The 16,458-nt window shown below is 36.6% G+C and overlaps 2 protein-coding genes across 2 annotated transcripts; one reads left to right on the top strand and one right to left on the bottom strand.

The window, feature by feature from the left end:
• The first annotated feature begins 666 nt into the window (after nt 1-666).
• On the top strand, nt 667-2,222 carry LOC114459226 (peptidyl-prolyl cis-trans isomerase FKBP8-like). The gene is made up of 2 exons (XM_028441556.1): nt 667-688; nt 1,151-2,222. Exon 2 carries the CDS (start codon nt 1,184-1,186, stop codon nt 2,000-2,002), a length of 819 nt encoding a protein of 272 aa, XP_028297357.1. The 5' UTR covers nt 667-688; nt 1,151-1,183; the 3' UTR covers nt 2,003-2,222.
• A 2,754-nt stretch (nt 2,223-4,976) lies between these two features.
• On the bottom strand, nt 4,977-5,642 carry LOC114459253 (G-protein coupled receptor 35-like). Its single transcript, XM_028441570.1, has one exon. It carries the CDS (start codon nt 5,640-5,642, stop codon nt 4,977-4,979), a length of 666 nt encoding a protein of 221 aa, XP_028297371.1.
• Between the last annotated feature and the right edge of the window lie 10,816 nt (nt 5,643-16,458).

The raw sequence follows: 16,458 nt of genomic DNA, 5'->3' as shown, positions 1-16,458 counted from the left end.
AGCACAACACTGGTTACAGCCAACAATAAAATGTTGGTTGTGTTTCTACGTCATGTTCTCCCCCTGTCCAATCAGAGCCTTCCCAACCCCCAGACCTAAAGTGGAATTAACTAAAGCCAAATAAACCGGTTTTCCATGTAAACCTCAGTTCTGGAATTACTATTACCATGTAAACATGAAGCAGAATGATTTAATGCAGAATAACTCATTCTGAATTTAAAAAAACATCATGTAACTATGGCCACTGAGGAGTTTAGAACAACCGTTGATATGCTGGGGAAGAACTCCACATCAGAGAACATCAAAGGAACAGCAAAAAGTAGAACTCCAAAAAAAAGAACAAAAGGCAGAACTAAAAACCCAGAGCTCACAGAGCAGATACTTTCTCAGGAGAGAAAACACAGACATAGTGTGAAAGCCCAAAGCTGCAGATAGGAGAGAATAGGAAACATCTGGAACAGCCCCTGATTCAAAGAAAGACTGATACGTCCCAGAATTAACATCCTTCCCACAGATGAGACACTAATACTAAGCTGCTCTTAAATGGTAAATCTCATGGTGCTACCATCGTTTAGCACAGAAGACAATCTAACAACAAGTACATTATGATTACAGTGACCAGCATTTTTTACAATTACAATTAAATCACAATTATTTTTTTAGCCTCAGAAATCAAATTACACTTACAGTACGTTATCATTTACTTTACAATTATTCAGAAATACTGAGCCTGAAATAGATAACCTAATAAAAGTTCATCTTTCTCTTGTGTTAGCTTTCTGTTAGCATCTCATATGATAACGGGTCTTAAGTCAGCTGTAAAATACACTTTTAAAATGGTAAAATGTGGGAAAGCTTGATATAAAAATTTTAATAATATTTTAACTACATATGTGGAGAACATGTTCACCAGTTTAGCATTAAATAAACATTGCAATTACAATTACAAAGTAAATTATCTGAACTCAACTAGTTTTTATTGAGATTACGACAGCAACAGATTTTTATATTTACAATTACATTTATAACTACACCATCTTTGTAATTAATTATCAATTACATGATTACAATTATAACTGACTCCAACCCTGCTCAGAAGCTGCCAGCTAATAATGGTAATCTACTTATAATATGTTTTCTTGTGTTTCAGGTTGTTTACCAAAGCAGTGACAGTGCACCAGTCATGAAGAGTGGGAATAAGATTGTCATGGGTCAGTCCATGAGGAGAGAAACTGACCCCCAACCACCTGCTGATGAGTGGTTAGATATCTTTAAAAATGGTGTCCTAATGAAAAAGGTGCTGCAGGCTGGAGGAGGAAGGCCACATCTTGGACAGATTGTGAAGATTCATCTAATAACACGTCTGATGAAAAAGGAGATTAAGAAACTGGTCAGCGAGGAGGAGTTGTCTTTTACTTTGGGAGATGGGCAAGTGAATCAGGTACTGGATGTGGCGGTGCGACTCATGGGAATGGGAGAGAAGGCGCTCTTCCAGGTTCAGTTAGAAGCTGAGTTTGAAATTACGCTCCTGGAAGCTACTGATGCTCCAGGCCTGAAGCTGCTGCCCCCCACTGAGAAGATTGATCTGGCCACCTGCAAGAGGGAGCAAGGCAATGTTCTTGATCAGCACAGAGACCTGAAGCCACGCAACAACACGATCCGCGATGAGGTCTCCACGATGATGAAGAAGCACAGTGAGGATGATGAGAAGATGTTGGAGAACCCGTCCAGCACCCACAAACATCAGGCCATGGATGAGAAGATGTTGGAGAACCCGTCCAGCACCCACAAACATCAGGCCATGGATGAGAAGATGTTGGAGAACCCGTCCAGCACCCACAAACATCGGGCCATGGATGAGAAGATGTTGGAGGACTCGTCCAGCACCCACAAACATCAGGCCAAGTCAGCATGGGGTTTGAGCTGGAAGTGGCTGCTTGGTGCCACTGCAGTAGCCATTGGTGGCATCGCTCTGTCTGTGGCCATCTATGCTAGAAAGTGATTGAAGAACTGTAGTAACGACACGACTTAAACACTGGAGCACATCTGGCAGAGCATTCTGACCATGTGGTCCATGAGGGTGAAAATATTAATCAGTTTATGACCTCCTCACTGTCACTCTCTGTTCTCTGCTATGTATGTGTGACAAATGATGTCATCATCCTCTACAGTTACAAGATGCATTTTGTAGAGGAACAAATGAGAATTAATATTCAAAAATATGAATTATTAATATGAATATGTTTGTTTGCCAGGAGTGCATCTGAAATTGATGTTTAATAAAAGTTTAAATGTAAAAAAAAAAACAATGTGTACATTTTTATTTTACAAGCATCTATTCACATAGGTTACAAGCATGATGATGATAAATACAGGGTGACTACAGGTAGGAAGAATATAAAAATATATATTTATGACTTTTTAATACCTCCTTAAGAACATTTAAGACCAAACTTATGATGGAAATACAGACCAAAGGGAAAATATATTGTTTTACAATTAAAGGCATTGATGACAGTTAATATAATGTACAATAAAGAAAAATGGCTCTCTGGTGCAGTCAGAACCATCTGGAACTGAACCCGTTCAAGACCGTGGAGATGACAGTGGACTTCAGAAGAAATCCCCCCCCACTCCCCCCCTTTACCATTTTAAATAGGGAATTGGCTACCGTGGACTCCTTCAGGTTCTTGGGATCCACAATCTCACAGGACCTGAAGTGGACCTCCCACATAGACACAACCAGGAAAAAGGCACAGCAGAGGATGTACTACCTGCGTCAGCTGAGGAAGTTCAACCTGCCCCAGGAGCTGCTGATAATGTTCTACACCTCCATCATTCAATCTGTTCTGTGCACCTCCATCACTGTCTGGTTTGGATCTACAACCAAACTAGACAGACACAGACTACAAAGGATAATCAGGACTGCAGAAAAGATCATTGGTGTTGATCTGCCCTCCATCCAAGACTTATACCTGTCCAGGGTCAGGAAACGGGCAGGTAGCATCACTGCAGATCCCTCACACCCTGCACACAATCTGTTTAAACTCCTCCCCTCTGGCAGACGCTACAGATCACTGTACGCCAAAACAACCCGCCATAAAAACAGTTTCTTCCCCCAGGCTGTCACTGTGATCAACACTAAACAGTCAAAGAGTGTCAGACCTGTTTCTGTGAAATAACCCTGGAACTAAACATAACAACCCTGGATCAATCTGACACTGAGAATGTTCATGTACATACCTTTAATTTAAATGTTCTACTGCACTACTTATCAATGCTCTACTGCACTATTTTCCTTTTATTATTAATATATTTTATTATTATCTTTCTTTTCTATTATTTTCCTTCTTTTTATCTTATTTTTTATTTTTTATTTTTATTTTTTATTTATTTATTTATTTATTTATTTTTTATATATTATTATTATTATTATTATTATTATTATTATTATTATCTTGTTATTTTATCGAGTTTGCACATTCTAGTCTAACTACTGTTTATATTTATACTTATGTTTATACTTATTATCATCTTTTCTAGTTGATTGTTTATTATTGAATGTTTTCACTATTGGAGAGAGCACAGTTGACCGAGTCAAGTTACTCGTGTGTACAACATACACTTGGCGAATAAAGATGATTCTGATTCTGATTAATGTGGAAAGAAAACAAAAATATCAACATTGTCTAAAATGATATTTATTGTAACACAATTCTTACAACATTTAATACCAGTGAACAATAACCAGAAATCAAAACTGACTGGAACCTGTGAGCAAACCAAACACCAAAGTGCTTTTATCAGATCCTTCACTGTGTAATGCCATTTGTGGAGCTTTGATCTAAAATTAATACTTCTAAGAAAATGTCAATAACCTGACTAAAACTGACTTTTGAAGGAAAAAATAAATGATCAATCAATACAAATATTTCCATCAAAGAAGCCACTATACCGTACTATTTGCTTATATGAATTGTCACTGACCAACCCCTATTAACAGCTTCATTTCTGTCCTGGCTAATGAAACCTTATATTTCTATTATGGGCCCACCTTAGACATAACAATGTGAACACACACTTTTCATATGAAATGTTGTGAAAACAGAAATACTGATGCACTTTTTTTCACTGTAAATAAATACACTTGACTGCATTTTTGGAACCTTGGACTACTTTTTAAGGCTACCCATGAGGCCATTCTGACAATAATGTTATGTTATGGCTAAAGGACACATATGAGGACAGGAGTGGATTGTTCTGTTAAATAACATTGTATTTATTATAAAATGTGCTACTCTATAGAAAGTTCAATATTAGCTTTTTGCTGATATCCGATATTGTCCAACACTAAATTTCCAATTTCTTCAGTAATGGAAAAAGTCATGTTTGTTTTTGAATATTTTTTTCTTATTAATTAATCAATTATTTGTTTATTTATTTATTTTAGATTTTGAAAAATTAATATAATTCATATATTTTTCATTTTCATTTTTATTATGTTGTCTTAAACAACAGCACATACAGTATTTTTTCAATATCTGTGGAAAAACCAATATAACATTTGATAATATAGCCCATCCCTAATAGAAAGCATATATTCTATGAACAGGTCTGATCTCCTGTTAGATTCATTAGCACAATGATTCTCAACTTGTGGGTCGGGACCCAAAAGTGGGTCACAGACCTATACTGGGTGGGTCACGGACAGCTGGTCACAAATAAATGAATGCTTAATATTTCTCATGTTGGACTTGTCTTTTATTTTGAAAGAAATTTTATTTTGTATTTCATGCTGTGAAATGCATGTTACACAGGAAAATATAGAGATTTATGTTTTAAAAAAGATTGTTTTCAACAGATAATTGAGAAAAAAATAATTTGTGGTTGAATTCTAAAAAAAAAAAATTGGGTCACAATTGAATGACCATGGTAAAATGTGGGTCCCAGGGTGAGACCAGATGAGAACCCCTACCTTAGCAGAAACCTCTCATGTTGCCAACGATGTAAACCATCACAGGAGGAAGGTAAACAGCGACGGTCACTATCATGTTGTTGGTGATGATCTGCAGAGCCTTCTTCTTCATTGGGTGGAGACCCGTCCTTCCACTGTGAGACTTCCTCAGCGTCCACAGTACTGAGGAGTTACAGATGATGATGACATGGAGAGCTATGACATACATAAACATGGTCCAGGGACTGTGGTTCAGCTCATCTATGACTGTGGAAATGGTTTCTTTAGCTAAAGTGATGGCCCACAATGCAGCAGCCACGAGGATGCCAACAGTTGGACTCCTGTGGGTGTGATAAAAGACTGGGTGGACCACTGCCAGGTAGGAGTCAAAACACATGCAGGCCGTGAGGAGAGGTCGTCCAGTCAGGTTTAAATCATACAGAAAGTCACTCCACATCTGGACAGGCTGGAAAAGCCAGAAAAGGAAGTTAAACAACCCAAGAGGGATGAACAACAAGAAGAGCAGGTCCATGATGGTGATGTTGAGCATGAAGACATCATTGGGGGTGACATAGTTTCCTCTTTTGTGTCTTTTGAACAACTCCCAGAGAACAGCAGCACAAGCAGGACATCCAACCACAGAGAAGAGAGCGCTGAAGGTCGTCCAGACTGTAATGTCTGCTATCATGTCCCCACAATGTCCACTTTCCTCTGGTCCTTCACTGCAGTTGGACGTCACATTGTGAGAGTCAGGATAGGGAAACATTTCAAACCTTTTGTTCTCTGATAAAATATAACTGAAATAAGCCAGTTACCATGACAACAGAAAATATATCCTTTCTTTGATGATTTTCCTCATTTGCACCTGATCACAATGATCTGATTTTCCCTTTGATTCAGATACTGTAAATATTTGGTTCAGATGTATTGTATGGAAATGTATATTTAAATATGTGTAGCCAAGGATTACGTTTCATATGCTGTGAGTTGAAATTTACATGTTTGGTCCAGATGTTTTTGGTTCAAATATCATCAGCTTGGGATCCAGTAAAACCAGGTGGAGGAAAAAAGTAGCTCAACATGGAGGAAATAACTTTTTATTCAAATAAATCTGAAACAAAACCTACATCAATAATAAATAGTCTGTTTATGATCATAACTACTCCACCTGCAGGTGGATCACAGACTTCCTGTCTGACAGGAAGCAGCACGTGAAGCTGGGAAAAACCATCTCTGCTTCCTGGACCATCAACACTGGATCTCCTCAGGGCTGTGGTCTTTCTCCTCTGATCTTCTCCCTGTTCACCAACATCTGCTCCTCCTCTCACCAGGTGGTCAAACTCCTGAAGTTTGTGGACAACACGACCATCATGGACTCATCTCTGATGGAGACGAGTCCACCTACAGGTGGAGACAGACCGACTGGTGTCCTGGTGCAGCCAGAACAACCTGCAGCTTTAAATCAACCCAGTCTCACAGATGTTCATGCATTAGCACCACAACAGTATATCTATTATTTCATGCTATTAGAGCATGAATAAAGTGTTGTCTTTGTGCAATAACAGCACGATGTATTGTCGTGCATTAACTGCACAAATATCAACGGGCTGAAGTCAGGTCACGTCACTGCTGACTCTTCAAAAACAACGGCAGAAATCTCTATATTTTAGTGGCAAATTGCTTTATTTCAAGATAGACTGTAGCTTTAGAATAGTTTTAATGACATTTCTTGTGAGAAATGTACCCTTGACTTTCATAATATCCATTCGGTTTATCTAAACCATCTGTATTTTTTCCGGTACATTCTGGTTTATATACGCCAAAAAACGCCAAACCAAAAGCAGATAAATATCCACGCACAGGGCGATTGGATGTTGTAATTATTTTCTTGCTTTGTTTTTTCATTATCAATATTTTTATTTATATTCCTTCACATTTGAATTTGTTCCTACACGTCACGTCAGGTCACATGACCACCTGTCAACCCTTTGTAAACAGCAATATTAAGAGAGCTTTGTTTTGATGACATTACTAATGAAAAACGTATCCTTAACTTCTATGGTATCTATTCAGTTTATCTATAGGATCCATAGTTTGTTTGTTTTGGCAACATTAATCATGCTTTATGCTGTTGCTATGGTGCTAGCACGCTAAGAACGTACCGGAAGTGACGTTTTTTTTTTTTAAAAATAGGAAGAGATGTTGAATTTTTACCATTATTATTATTATTATTATTATTATTATTATTATTATTATTATTATTATTATTATTATTATTATTATTATTATTTATAGTCATTCACATTTGAATATATTTCCACACCTCGAGGCTAAAGTTTAATTTAAAACTGTTTGAAACCTTGTAATAATGGAACAATGTGAATAAAGTTTTTTTCTTTAAAAAAACGTGTTGTGCCTTCACTTAAACTATATTAATAAAGTAAGAAAAAAACTATTAAACATGCACTGAACAATATATATTTTAATCTGTTTAAAAGAAACATTTTAAAAGATATTTCACTTATTTATGTAAAAAATAATGTTTTATTTCTGTTAAAAAATCATTCCTTCATGCAGAGTTCAGCATGTGTTTCATCGTCACATTATCTTCAGGAAATAATTATTTTTGTTTTTTTTTCTAGTTCAGTGTAATCTCTGTAGTTGTGTGTTAGTAATAAATACTAATACTTTTGGAGGGTCAATATTTTTAGCAAGGCAGATTATATATATATATATATATATATATATATATATATATCTGTATATTGTTTTCTGAGTGAATCCATCTGTTGTGTAACGTTACAAGAACTATTCCAATATGACAACAAAAGGAAAGCACGGTGATCAAAGCCATTTATTTGTTAATGTGAGAGTTCTAAGATCTTTGTTACATCAACAATAAAATGGTTCAGAAACCAACACATTTCAGAATAATTGTCTTTTTTACATCATCCACACTTTAATTAAAACTAAAAATCATCTCCCTCACTTTTTACAGAGGAATTGATTGTTGAGTATGTATTGATCCAGTTAGATTGAGTGAATGGTGATCAGCCAATCACAGCCAGCCATTTGACTAAGGTAAACAAAGAGTTAACAGTGATGAGTAAAGTGATGAAAAATGAATAACAAGTGGTAAAAAATGGTCCAAAAGTGGCAAAAATGTGCCAAGAAAATTGTGAAAAGTGTCTAAAATGGACCAAAAACAGTCAAGAGTGGCAAAAAATGACAAAAAAGAGGAAACAGGTATGTGGAACAAAAAGAGGCAAAATGTAGGAAAAAAGGAAACAAGTGTTATTTATTGGGCCAAAGGTTGATTATTTGGATGAAAAGTGGTTAACAATGGTTAAAGAATAGACAAAAATTGAATAAAAGTGTCAAAAAGAACTTAGAAAAATGGAGCAAAAATAGGACAAAGCGATATTTTTTGGCAAAAGGAGCTAAAATCTGAAAAAACAAGAAAAAGTGTTAATTTTTTTTTTTTTGGAAAAGGGACAAAAATGGGACAAAGAAAATTGTAAAGCAGCCAAAGAAAAGGATAAAAAAAAAAAAGGGTTTAAAAAGTTTCCCTTTTTAAGGTTTTCTGGGGAAATAATAATTAAAATGAAGACATAAAGAGCCACATGTTGAGAATCAGTGACTTAATAACAGCTTTATCATGGTTTTAGTAAATGAATTTAATAAACTTTATAAATGGCTGCTCCACCCCTGGTCTTCATCATGAGAGGAGAGACTGACAGACCAGCTACGACAGTAGAAACACCTTTAAAACACGTCCCAGGAGAACAAGGACTACAGAGAAGAGCTAAGAATCATGGGACATGTAGGATTTTAATGAAAACTACTACATGGTGGTGTTCTCCAGTCTGTAAACTCTGAGGAGAACAGACTGTCTGCTCTCCTCAGAGCTTATATACATGGACAGTTATTACATACACACAGGCAGCATCAGGGGCAGCTAAAGGGCTGCAGGGGTCCTCAGGTAAAGACTGGAGCATCCGTCCAGATCGCCTGTATTAAATAGACGGTGAGGCTGATGTATGTCTTTCTGGATTATTCAGATTAAAAAATGAGTTTAAACAACCCGTGAACATCTGGAAGTCCCTTTGTGTCCAAGTGTGCAACAATTATTACGATAGTATTGATTAAAAAATGAAAAAACAACAGAAAATCTCCCAACATTGCTGAAAACGGAGCGTAGGGGGCTCCATCACTACAACATTGGGGTCCCCTACGCTCAACAGCACTGGAGAAAACCCTGGGAGCAGCTGCAGGATAATCCACAACACCAGTGAACAGGTGAGTTCATAAAATCTCTTAATAAGGAAGTGAAGTTGAATTATTAATAACAGTAAACAGTTGAAGCAGCTTTCATTCACTGTTTATCACTGTTGAACATATCAATAGTACCATCTGATGGATATCCACAATCTAGAAGTGATGCTGATTGGCCCCAAACACAGTCAATACAGGGTCACAATGAGTCTGTGTATCTGGTTTAGTTAGTGTTCAATGACGTGTGAAAGTCAAAGTGAGTCAGGTCACACAGAGAGGAGAGGGTGAACAATTAACCACCTGCACCTGTGCTGCCTTCACTCAACCTGGGATTTTCTGCCTCCTGCTAATGGTTGAATATATTCTACTGTAAAGAGGAGACTTTGATAAAGAAGTGTTTTAGATCAAACTAGTTCAGCTCTTTCTGATCAATCTAAGCACTCTTCTAACCTGGATATCAGGGATCATATGTTAGGGTTTCCTATAGAGACTCTATTTTCCCACACTCTCCTGGGGAAAGTGAATGCACCTCATAATGAAATGCAGAGCAGCTGATGGAGAAGCTGTGAGATGTTACAGAAGCTGTTTAGAAAGATTTGAAGCTTTTCAGAGAGCTAACATGCTAATGAACCCTTGTTCACTCCTTTATCTTTACATACACTTGTACACTTCATGTACACAAACGCTCCATCTCATTAAAGTGCAATAAAAATGTATTGCATGAACATATATCGCCAAAACTCAATATATGTTGAATCACGATACACTGGCCATCTCTATGTCATTAACAATAAAATAAGGAGGCTCTTTTACTTTACAGCCAGGCCTGCATGGGGTTGACACCCCTCTGTGTAGAGTTTGCATGTTCTCATCATGCCTGTGTGGTATTTCTCTATTAGTACTCTGGCTTCTTCACATAGACCAAAAACATGTACTGTATGTTAGAATAGCTGTGGTTTTCATAATACATTGTGTTTGTCATTATTCTCTATCCCTTTACAATTAAGATTTCTATTTTACAAATACCTCATTTCAAAAATGTCTTAACTTATCTCTCCATAAAATACGTTGCTGCTTTGTTCCCTCTTATGTGTTAAAAGAGAATGGAAGGGTCTCTCATTGAGGTTTATTTATTTATTTCATTCAAGAGATTAAAATACATTTCTTTCTTGTCCACATTGAAAAAGAAATACATTTTTATGAAAAGATTATTGCATCAAAGATATAACGCATAAATATTGAGAAAGCAACACATTTGTTCTATCAGTAATATCATAAGTAAGCACCATCCACAGATAGAAACCATGTGACCACTAAGTGTTTGTTTGGGTCCAGCCAAATGTCCTCAGACATTGAATGTTTATCTCTGTAGACAACACAGTCAGTCCTTTCTTTTTGCTTCAGTGGTCGTTCACACTAGAATTAAAGAGCTTTTCACAAAAACACATTGTATGATTTAACAAAAAAAGAATGCATTTTATTGCATACATTAAGTATTTGATCACCAGCAAGAATTCTGGCTCTCAAAGACCTGTTAGTTTTTCTTTAAGAAGCCCTACTATTCCCCGTTCATTACCCATATTAACTGTACCAGTTTGAACTGGTACCTGTATAAAAGACACCTGTCCACACACTCAATGACTCCAACACGGGCAAGACCAAAGAGCTGCTGGGACCACAATAACAAATGTTAGTATTAGTAACATGTCATCATGGATTCAAATCCTGCAGTGCCTGAAAGCTCCCCCAGCTTAAAGTCCGTGTAAAGCACAAATACATTTGTGTTATGAGTTTGTCACACCACAGAAACATGTGTCATTGACCACTGAGCCAAATCTGAAAGATGAAACAAATCGTTAAGTATATCAAATTAAGTCTCAAAATCATGTTAAAACAAGCACTTCCCTCTGCTCTCTAACGCTGGGGGCGTGTCAGTTAGAGGCGCTGGAACCACGCCCACGAGTGAGAAGGAAGGCACCGCCTCCATGTATTAACCCTAACCCTATGGGAGAGAGCAGTGTGAAAGACCGAAACACTTAGGAAAACTCCAGAAATGCTCGGATCGGGCCACACGTAATAAATATTAGCAGAAAGGTCTGAATATGTGCATCCCTCATGGGTAGAGTCCGCTAGAGGCCAAAAACAAAATCGCAGTGTATAAAAAGTGCTTATTTCATGGAAAATGTGACACCAGCGGACGCGTTTTATTCCTGAGTCTGAATATGTGGTTTGTTTTCGGCTATGGGCACAAAGTTTGACAGTGTCAGCATTTTGTGCATTTCATAGCCATAATAATAATAATAATAATAATAATAATAATAATAATAATAATAATAAAACTGATTAAAATGATATTTTCTAAATTGTTTTAAAAAAATTGTCAAAATAGAAATACATTTTTTTTAGATAAATAAATAATATTTATAGAAATTAAAAAAGGGATTTTAAGATAATTACAAAATATTATTTTAAAAATGTAATTATGAATTAATTTTATTTATCAATTTGCACAACTAAAAAATCTATACATAATATCTCAGAAATAGATATACAGTGCAGGAAAAGGCAGAAGGAGCTTAAATATTTACTGTATATATTTTTGTTAAATAAAAACACCTTACACACCATGTCAAACAACTGTATTCTATACTTTCACTTTGTCAAATATAAATGTAGTTCAAATCAAATACAGTATACAAATATCCGAGCCTGCACTTATTGTTACTTTGTGCACTAATACTGGCTACTCTGTATTTGTAAAACAAACATGATCAAAACATAAATTTTAGAGAAAAAAGTCTCCATAAATGTGTGATATAAAATGGGAACCAGTCACTGAGCTGTTAGTTCATTGATGTGACTTTATTTTATGACTGTGTAATTGTTTCATTCACAACTTAAACATGCCTCTTTTTTTCATTTTAGAATGGCATTGCAGGATTTAATTCACAGCCGACGCTCTGGCCCCTTTGACAGCCTGCCCCCGATAAAAATAAAGGTGGTAAAGGTGAAGGAGGAGGTCAGGGTAATCACATGGAGAAAAGAAAATGACAACGTGGTCCCCTCGTCTCAAAGGACCAATAGAGTTGTGGTTGTAACGGATGGAGTGGTTGTGGTGAAGGCCACCTTTTTCCAAGAGTATTCCCAGCAGTTTAGTGCTGGGAATAGTTTCTACATGAAGGGCCACTCCTTAATGGTGAATGGGCCCCCCTACCACCTAAAAATAACAAGGAGAACACGGTTCTTCCCTGCACCCCAAATGCAGGTGTCAACGGCAATCGAGAGTGAGGCGAGCCTGCTACTGGACCCCCCCTCTCCTGATGTCCACCTTTCCACAGTGCAAAGCCAAACAGGTGTGCTCACTGTGGAGGGCACTGTGGTGATGGTAAGCATGCCAGTATATAGGGTCACACACTACACTGATCCTCACACACTCACCACCGTCTGAAAGTATGGCTGTACATTCTGTAGGTTGGGGAAATCACACACCTTTAGGTCATGGCTGACAACTTCAGCACACAGTAACAAAGATAAACTTTTATTCATACACTCATTAAATGATGTGAACTTTTAATGTTTTGAACAATTTGGTGCCTTGTCATTGAATGTTCATTTCACAACAAGCAGCTTTTAGTTCCAGTAGAATAGCTTCCATTTGACACTAACATCTCCCTATGTTCTTTGTTAGATGGATCCCATCAGGATGAGGGAGGGGGATGGCAGGCCTGCAGTGCCTCATCACAAGCTGACCCTGGAGCAGGTGAGCCCTTCTGCTTGACTTTGTAGGAGGTCCAAATTAGACTGTATTTTTATGTTTACATCAGTGCAACACTCTAATACTGTTACACTTACACAAAAGCATGACATTATAAACTGTTTCAATCTCTCCCTTCTGGTAGGAGGTTTCGGTCCATCAGGACCAGAACCTCCAGACACAAAAACAGCTTCTTTCCCTCTGCCACCATCCACATGAACACACCCCAAGTCACCCACTGAACCCCCCCCCCCCCCCCCCCCCCACCCGATCACCACCTCCACCAGCTTGATACCTGCTGCACTGTATATATATATTTATATTTATATTTATCCTATTTATCCTTTATTCTCTATCTATCCTTTATTTATCCCTCATCCTTTATATTTATCATTATTATTATTATTATTATTGTTGCTGGGTTGTTCTTTGTTGTGTTGTTTTTATTTCTTTTATTTCTTTTTGTTGCTTGTTTTGTGCACCAACCACCAAGTCAAATTCCTCGTACTGTCTTCAAAACTGTACATGGCAAATAAAACATTTCTGATTCTGATTCTGATTCTGATTATCGAAAAATTAAAAGTACAAATTACCACATCATAGAACATTCGCCCTTAAAGCTTAAAAGTACAGTTGTCCTTATTTACATTTGTATTTGTCTATTTATTACTTAAACAATATTACACAAAAGGTGCTGAAATCACATTTGACAAATTAACTGCAATGTATTTATTCAAACACCAGATGGTGCACTATAAGTTTAGTGCACTCTACAACACAACTTATTCTACGTGACATATATTTCATATTTGACCACAAGGGGCACACAGTTAGTGAGCGTAGTGATTAAAACACAATGTCTTTGTAGTGAATATTTAACATCCCTTGGTTCATTTTTTGTAATTTTTTTTTTGCTTGAATAAATGAAGTAAAACTTGTCTGGTGTGTAGGTTGGAAGTATGGAACTATACCATAAGAATTTGCAGTTATTTTATTAAAATATTGGTATTTTTTATAAGTTGTATTGGTAAAAAAAAATGGTAAATGGACTTGATTTTATGTAGCGCTTTATTCCCACACTGAAACAGTCTCAAAGTGCTTTACATATCAGCTCATTCACCCAATCACTCTCACATTCACACACCAGTGGGACAGGACTGACATGCAAGGCGCTAGTCAACCACTGCGAGCAACTTAGGGTTCAGTGTCTTGCCCAAGGGCACTTCAAGACATAGTCAGGTACTGGGATCGAACCTCCAACCTCTCGATCAGAAGACGACCCTCAACCACCTGAGCCACGGTCGCCCTAAAGGACTGTTCAATAAATGTAATTATCTTAATGCACAAAAATTCTTGCACTAAAATATAATTTAAATTTGTAGATTATTATTTTACAGGTCCATCCCACTTGAGATGAAACTGCACTTATATGTGGCCCCCTGAGATACAATGATTTTGACACCCCTGGTTTAGATTATACTTTAATTTTTGTGCTGCTTGAAAACAACAATTAAATGTGAATAAAATTGACAATGATACAAAAAAATAAAGCTTTCTCTTTATTTTGGTGTCTTTGTTGGATTTTTGGGCTGGATGCCTGCAAAACAAAGAGTTATGCCATGACAATAATAATATTTGACTAAAGAATTATAACTAATCAAACAGCCAACATCTAACACATTTTTGTTTCAATAATCATATCAATCTGTAGTTTATCAAAGTTGTCATTCATTGATTGATTGTTTAAATTGGTAAAACAATGTAAATTGAAACATGTATAATTAAAAAAGCACAACTTCCAGTGTGATATTGCTTTTATCCAACAGTTCTACCAGCACATTTTATTAGTCAACAGTATTAAGTGACAACAGATTATGATTTCTTTATTTAATCATTTATTTGGCTCCTCCAAAACAAATAGGTCGACAACTGGAAGGGAGACGAAGCTGTTGCCAGGCAACACATATACATTTCTTATTAAAAAGCCTGAACTGAGGAGTGGTAACATCTGTAAAAAGTCCCAGTGCTGTTGTCACTCTATATGAGCACTCATGGAATGTCTTTTGTCCAATCAAATTACTTGTTTGGAACTAACTGTAGTTTAATGTACATTTACAATCAAAAAAATGATCGTCAGTTGACACAATACATGTTTACCACTGCTGTCACCCTCTTTTATAGGATGGGACCAGGGTCATCGTAAATCTGTGGAGAGAGGCAGTCCTGTTCCCAATTCTGCAGCACAGCAGGATCAAAGTGACCCACTTAAAGGGGGTCACTAACCAGTACTGCAATACATGTAAATATTCATTTTTGTTTTAAATAGGATGATTGCTCCTCTTCCCCATGTATATATTCATTCATCTTTCTCCTAACAGCCAGTGATATCTGCAGCACAGGAGGTGGAGGTACTGTCCTGTTTGCCTTCCGAGGAGGGGGAGTACATCCTTCTCCTCGCAAATGGTGACGATGTCGTCGTGTCCACTGACCTGTGGGAGCCTCTGGCTCCCATGTTGTATGATCCCCTCAGGGTCAGCATCGTCCTACAGGGGGGGAGAGTTTCCTCTATTACACCCATTTAAATTAAATCTATGTAAAGTCTTCCTTTCTTGGTCTTAAAATGTTCATGAAACTTATGATTGTTTAAAGAATGTTGTATTAAAAAAGTCCATGTCTTTACTTGGAGTGCAAACACTCATTGCCATGTTATCTGCACAGCTGAACAGGTAGTATCAGCACCAGGAATAAGGTAAATGTAGGTGAAACATTAATTTTATTAAAAACCTCAACCTAAAAATAGTACCCTTTCACTCTACTTAAAAATGAATATTATCAATATCTGGAAAAGATAAAGATTTAATCAATGGAGAGTAGTCAGCTCTTTTTAGATACAGTATTAAATATGTACATACACACATTAAAATATATATATTACAATAGTTTGAAAAAGGTACGAGTTTATGAATTACTTTCTCAGTTACTGCATTAGTTACTTACATATTTAGTTAGTTTATTAGTTACTTATTGAGTTACTTTCATAGTTACTGCATTGAAATTGATTGAAAAAGTTGGAATTGGTTGAAAAGAGTTGAAATTAGTTGGAATTGGTTGAAAAAGTTGAAATTGGTTGAAAAAGTTAAAATTGGTTGAAAAAATTGAAATTGGTGTAAAAAAGTTTAAATATATTCAAAAAGTAGAAAAAAATTAAATTGTTCGAAAAAAGTTCAAATTTGGATAGAAAATTTTTAAATGGATTGAAAAAGTTGGAGAAACGATGAAATTAGTGTTAGCGTTAGCATTAACTTGGGGTTACTGTTGCAGCCTAGCTTTACCATTAACATTAGCCTATCTGTAGCATTAGCCTAGCAACAACATTAGTGTAGCATTAACCTAGCATTAGCATTCGCGCAGTATTTACCTAGCATTACCCTTTTGTTGATGTTAGCATTAACCTAGCGTTACCATTAGCATTAGC

This window comes from Gouania willdenowi, unplaced genomic scaffold (assembly GCF_900634775.1).
Source record: "Gouania willdenowi unplaced genomic scaffold, fGouWil2.1 scaffold_275_arrow_ctg1, whole genome shotgun sequence".
Taxonomy (NCBI): domain Eukaryota; kingdom Metazoa; phylum Chordata; class Actinopteri; order Blenniiformes; family Gobiesocidae; genus Gouania; species Gouania willdenowi.
This window is presented reverse-complemented; position numbering and strand designations above follow the sequence as displayed.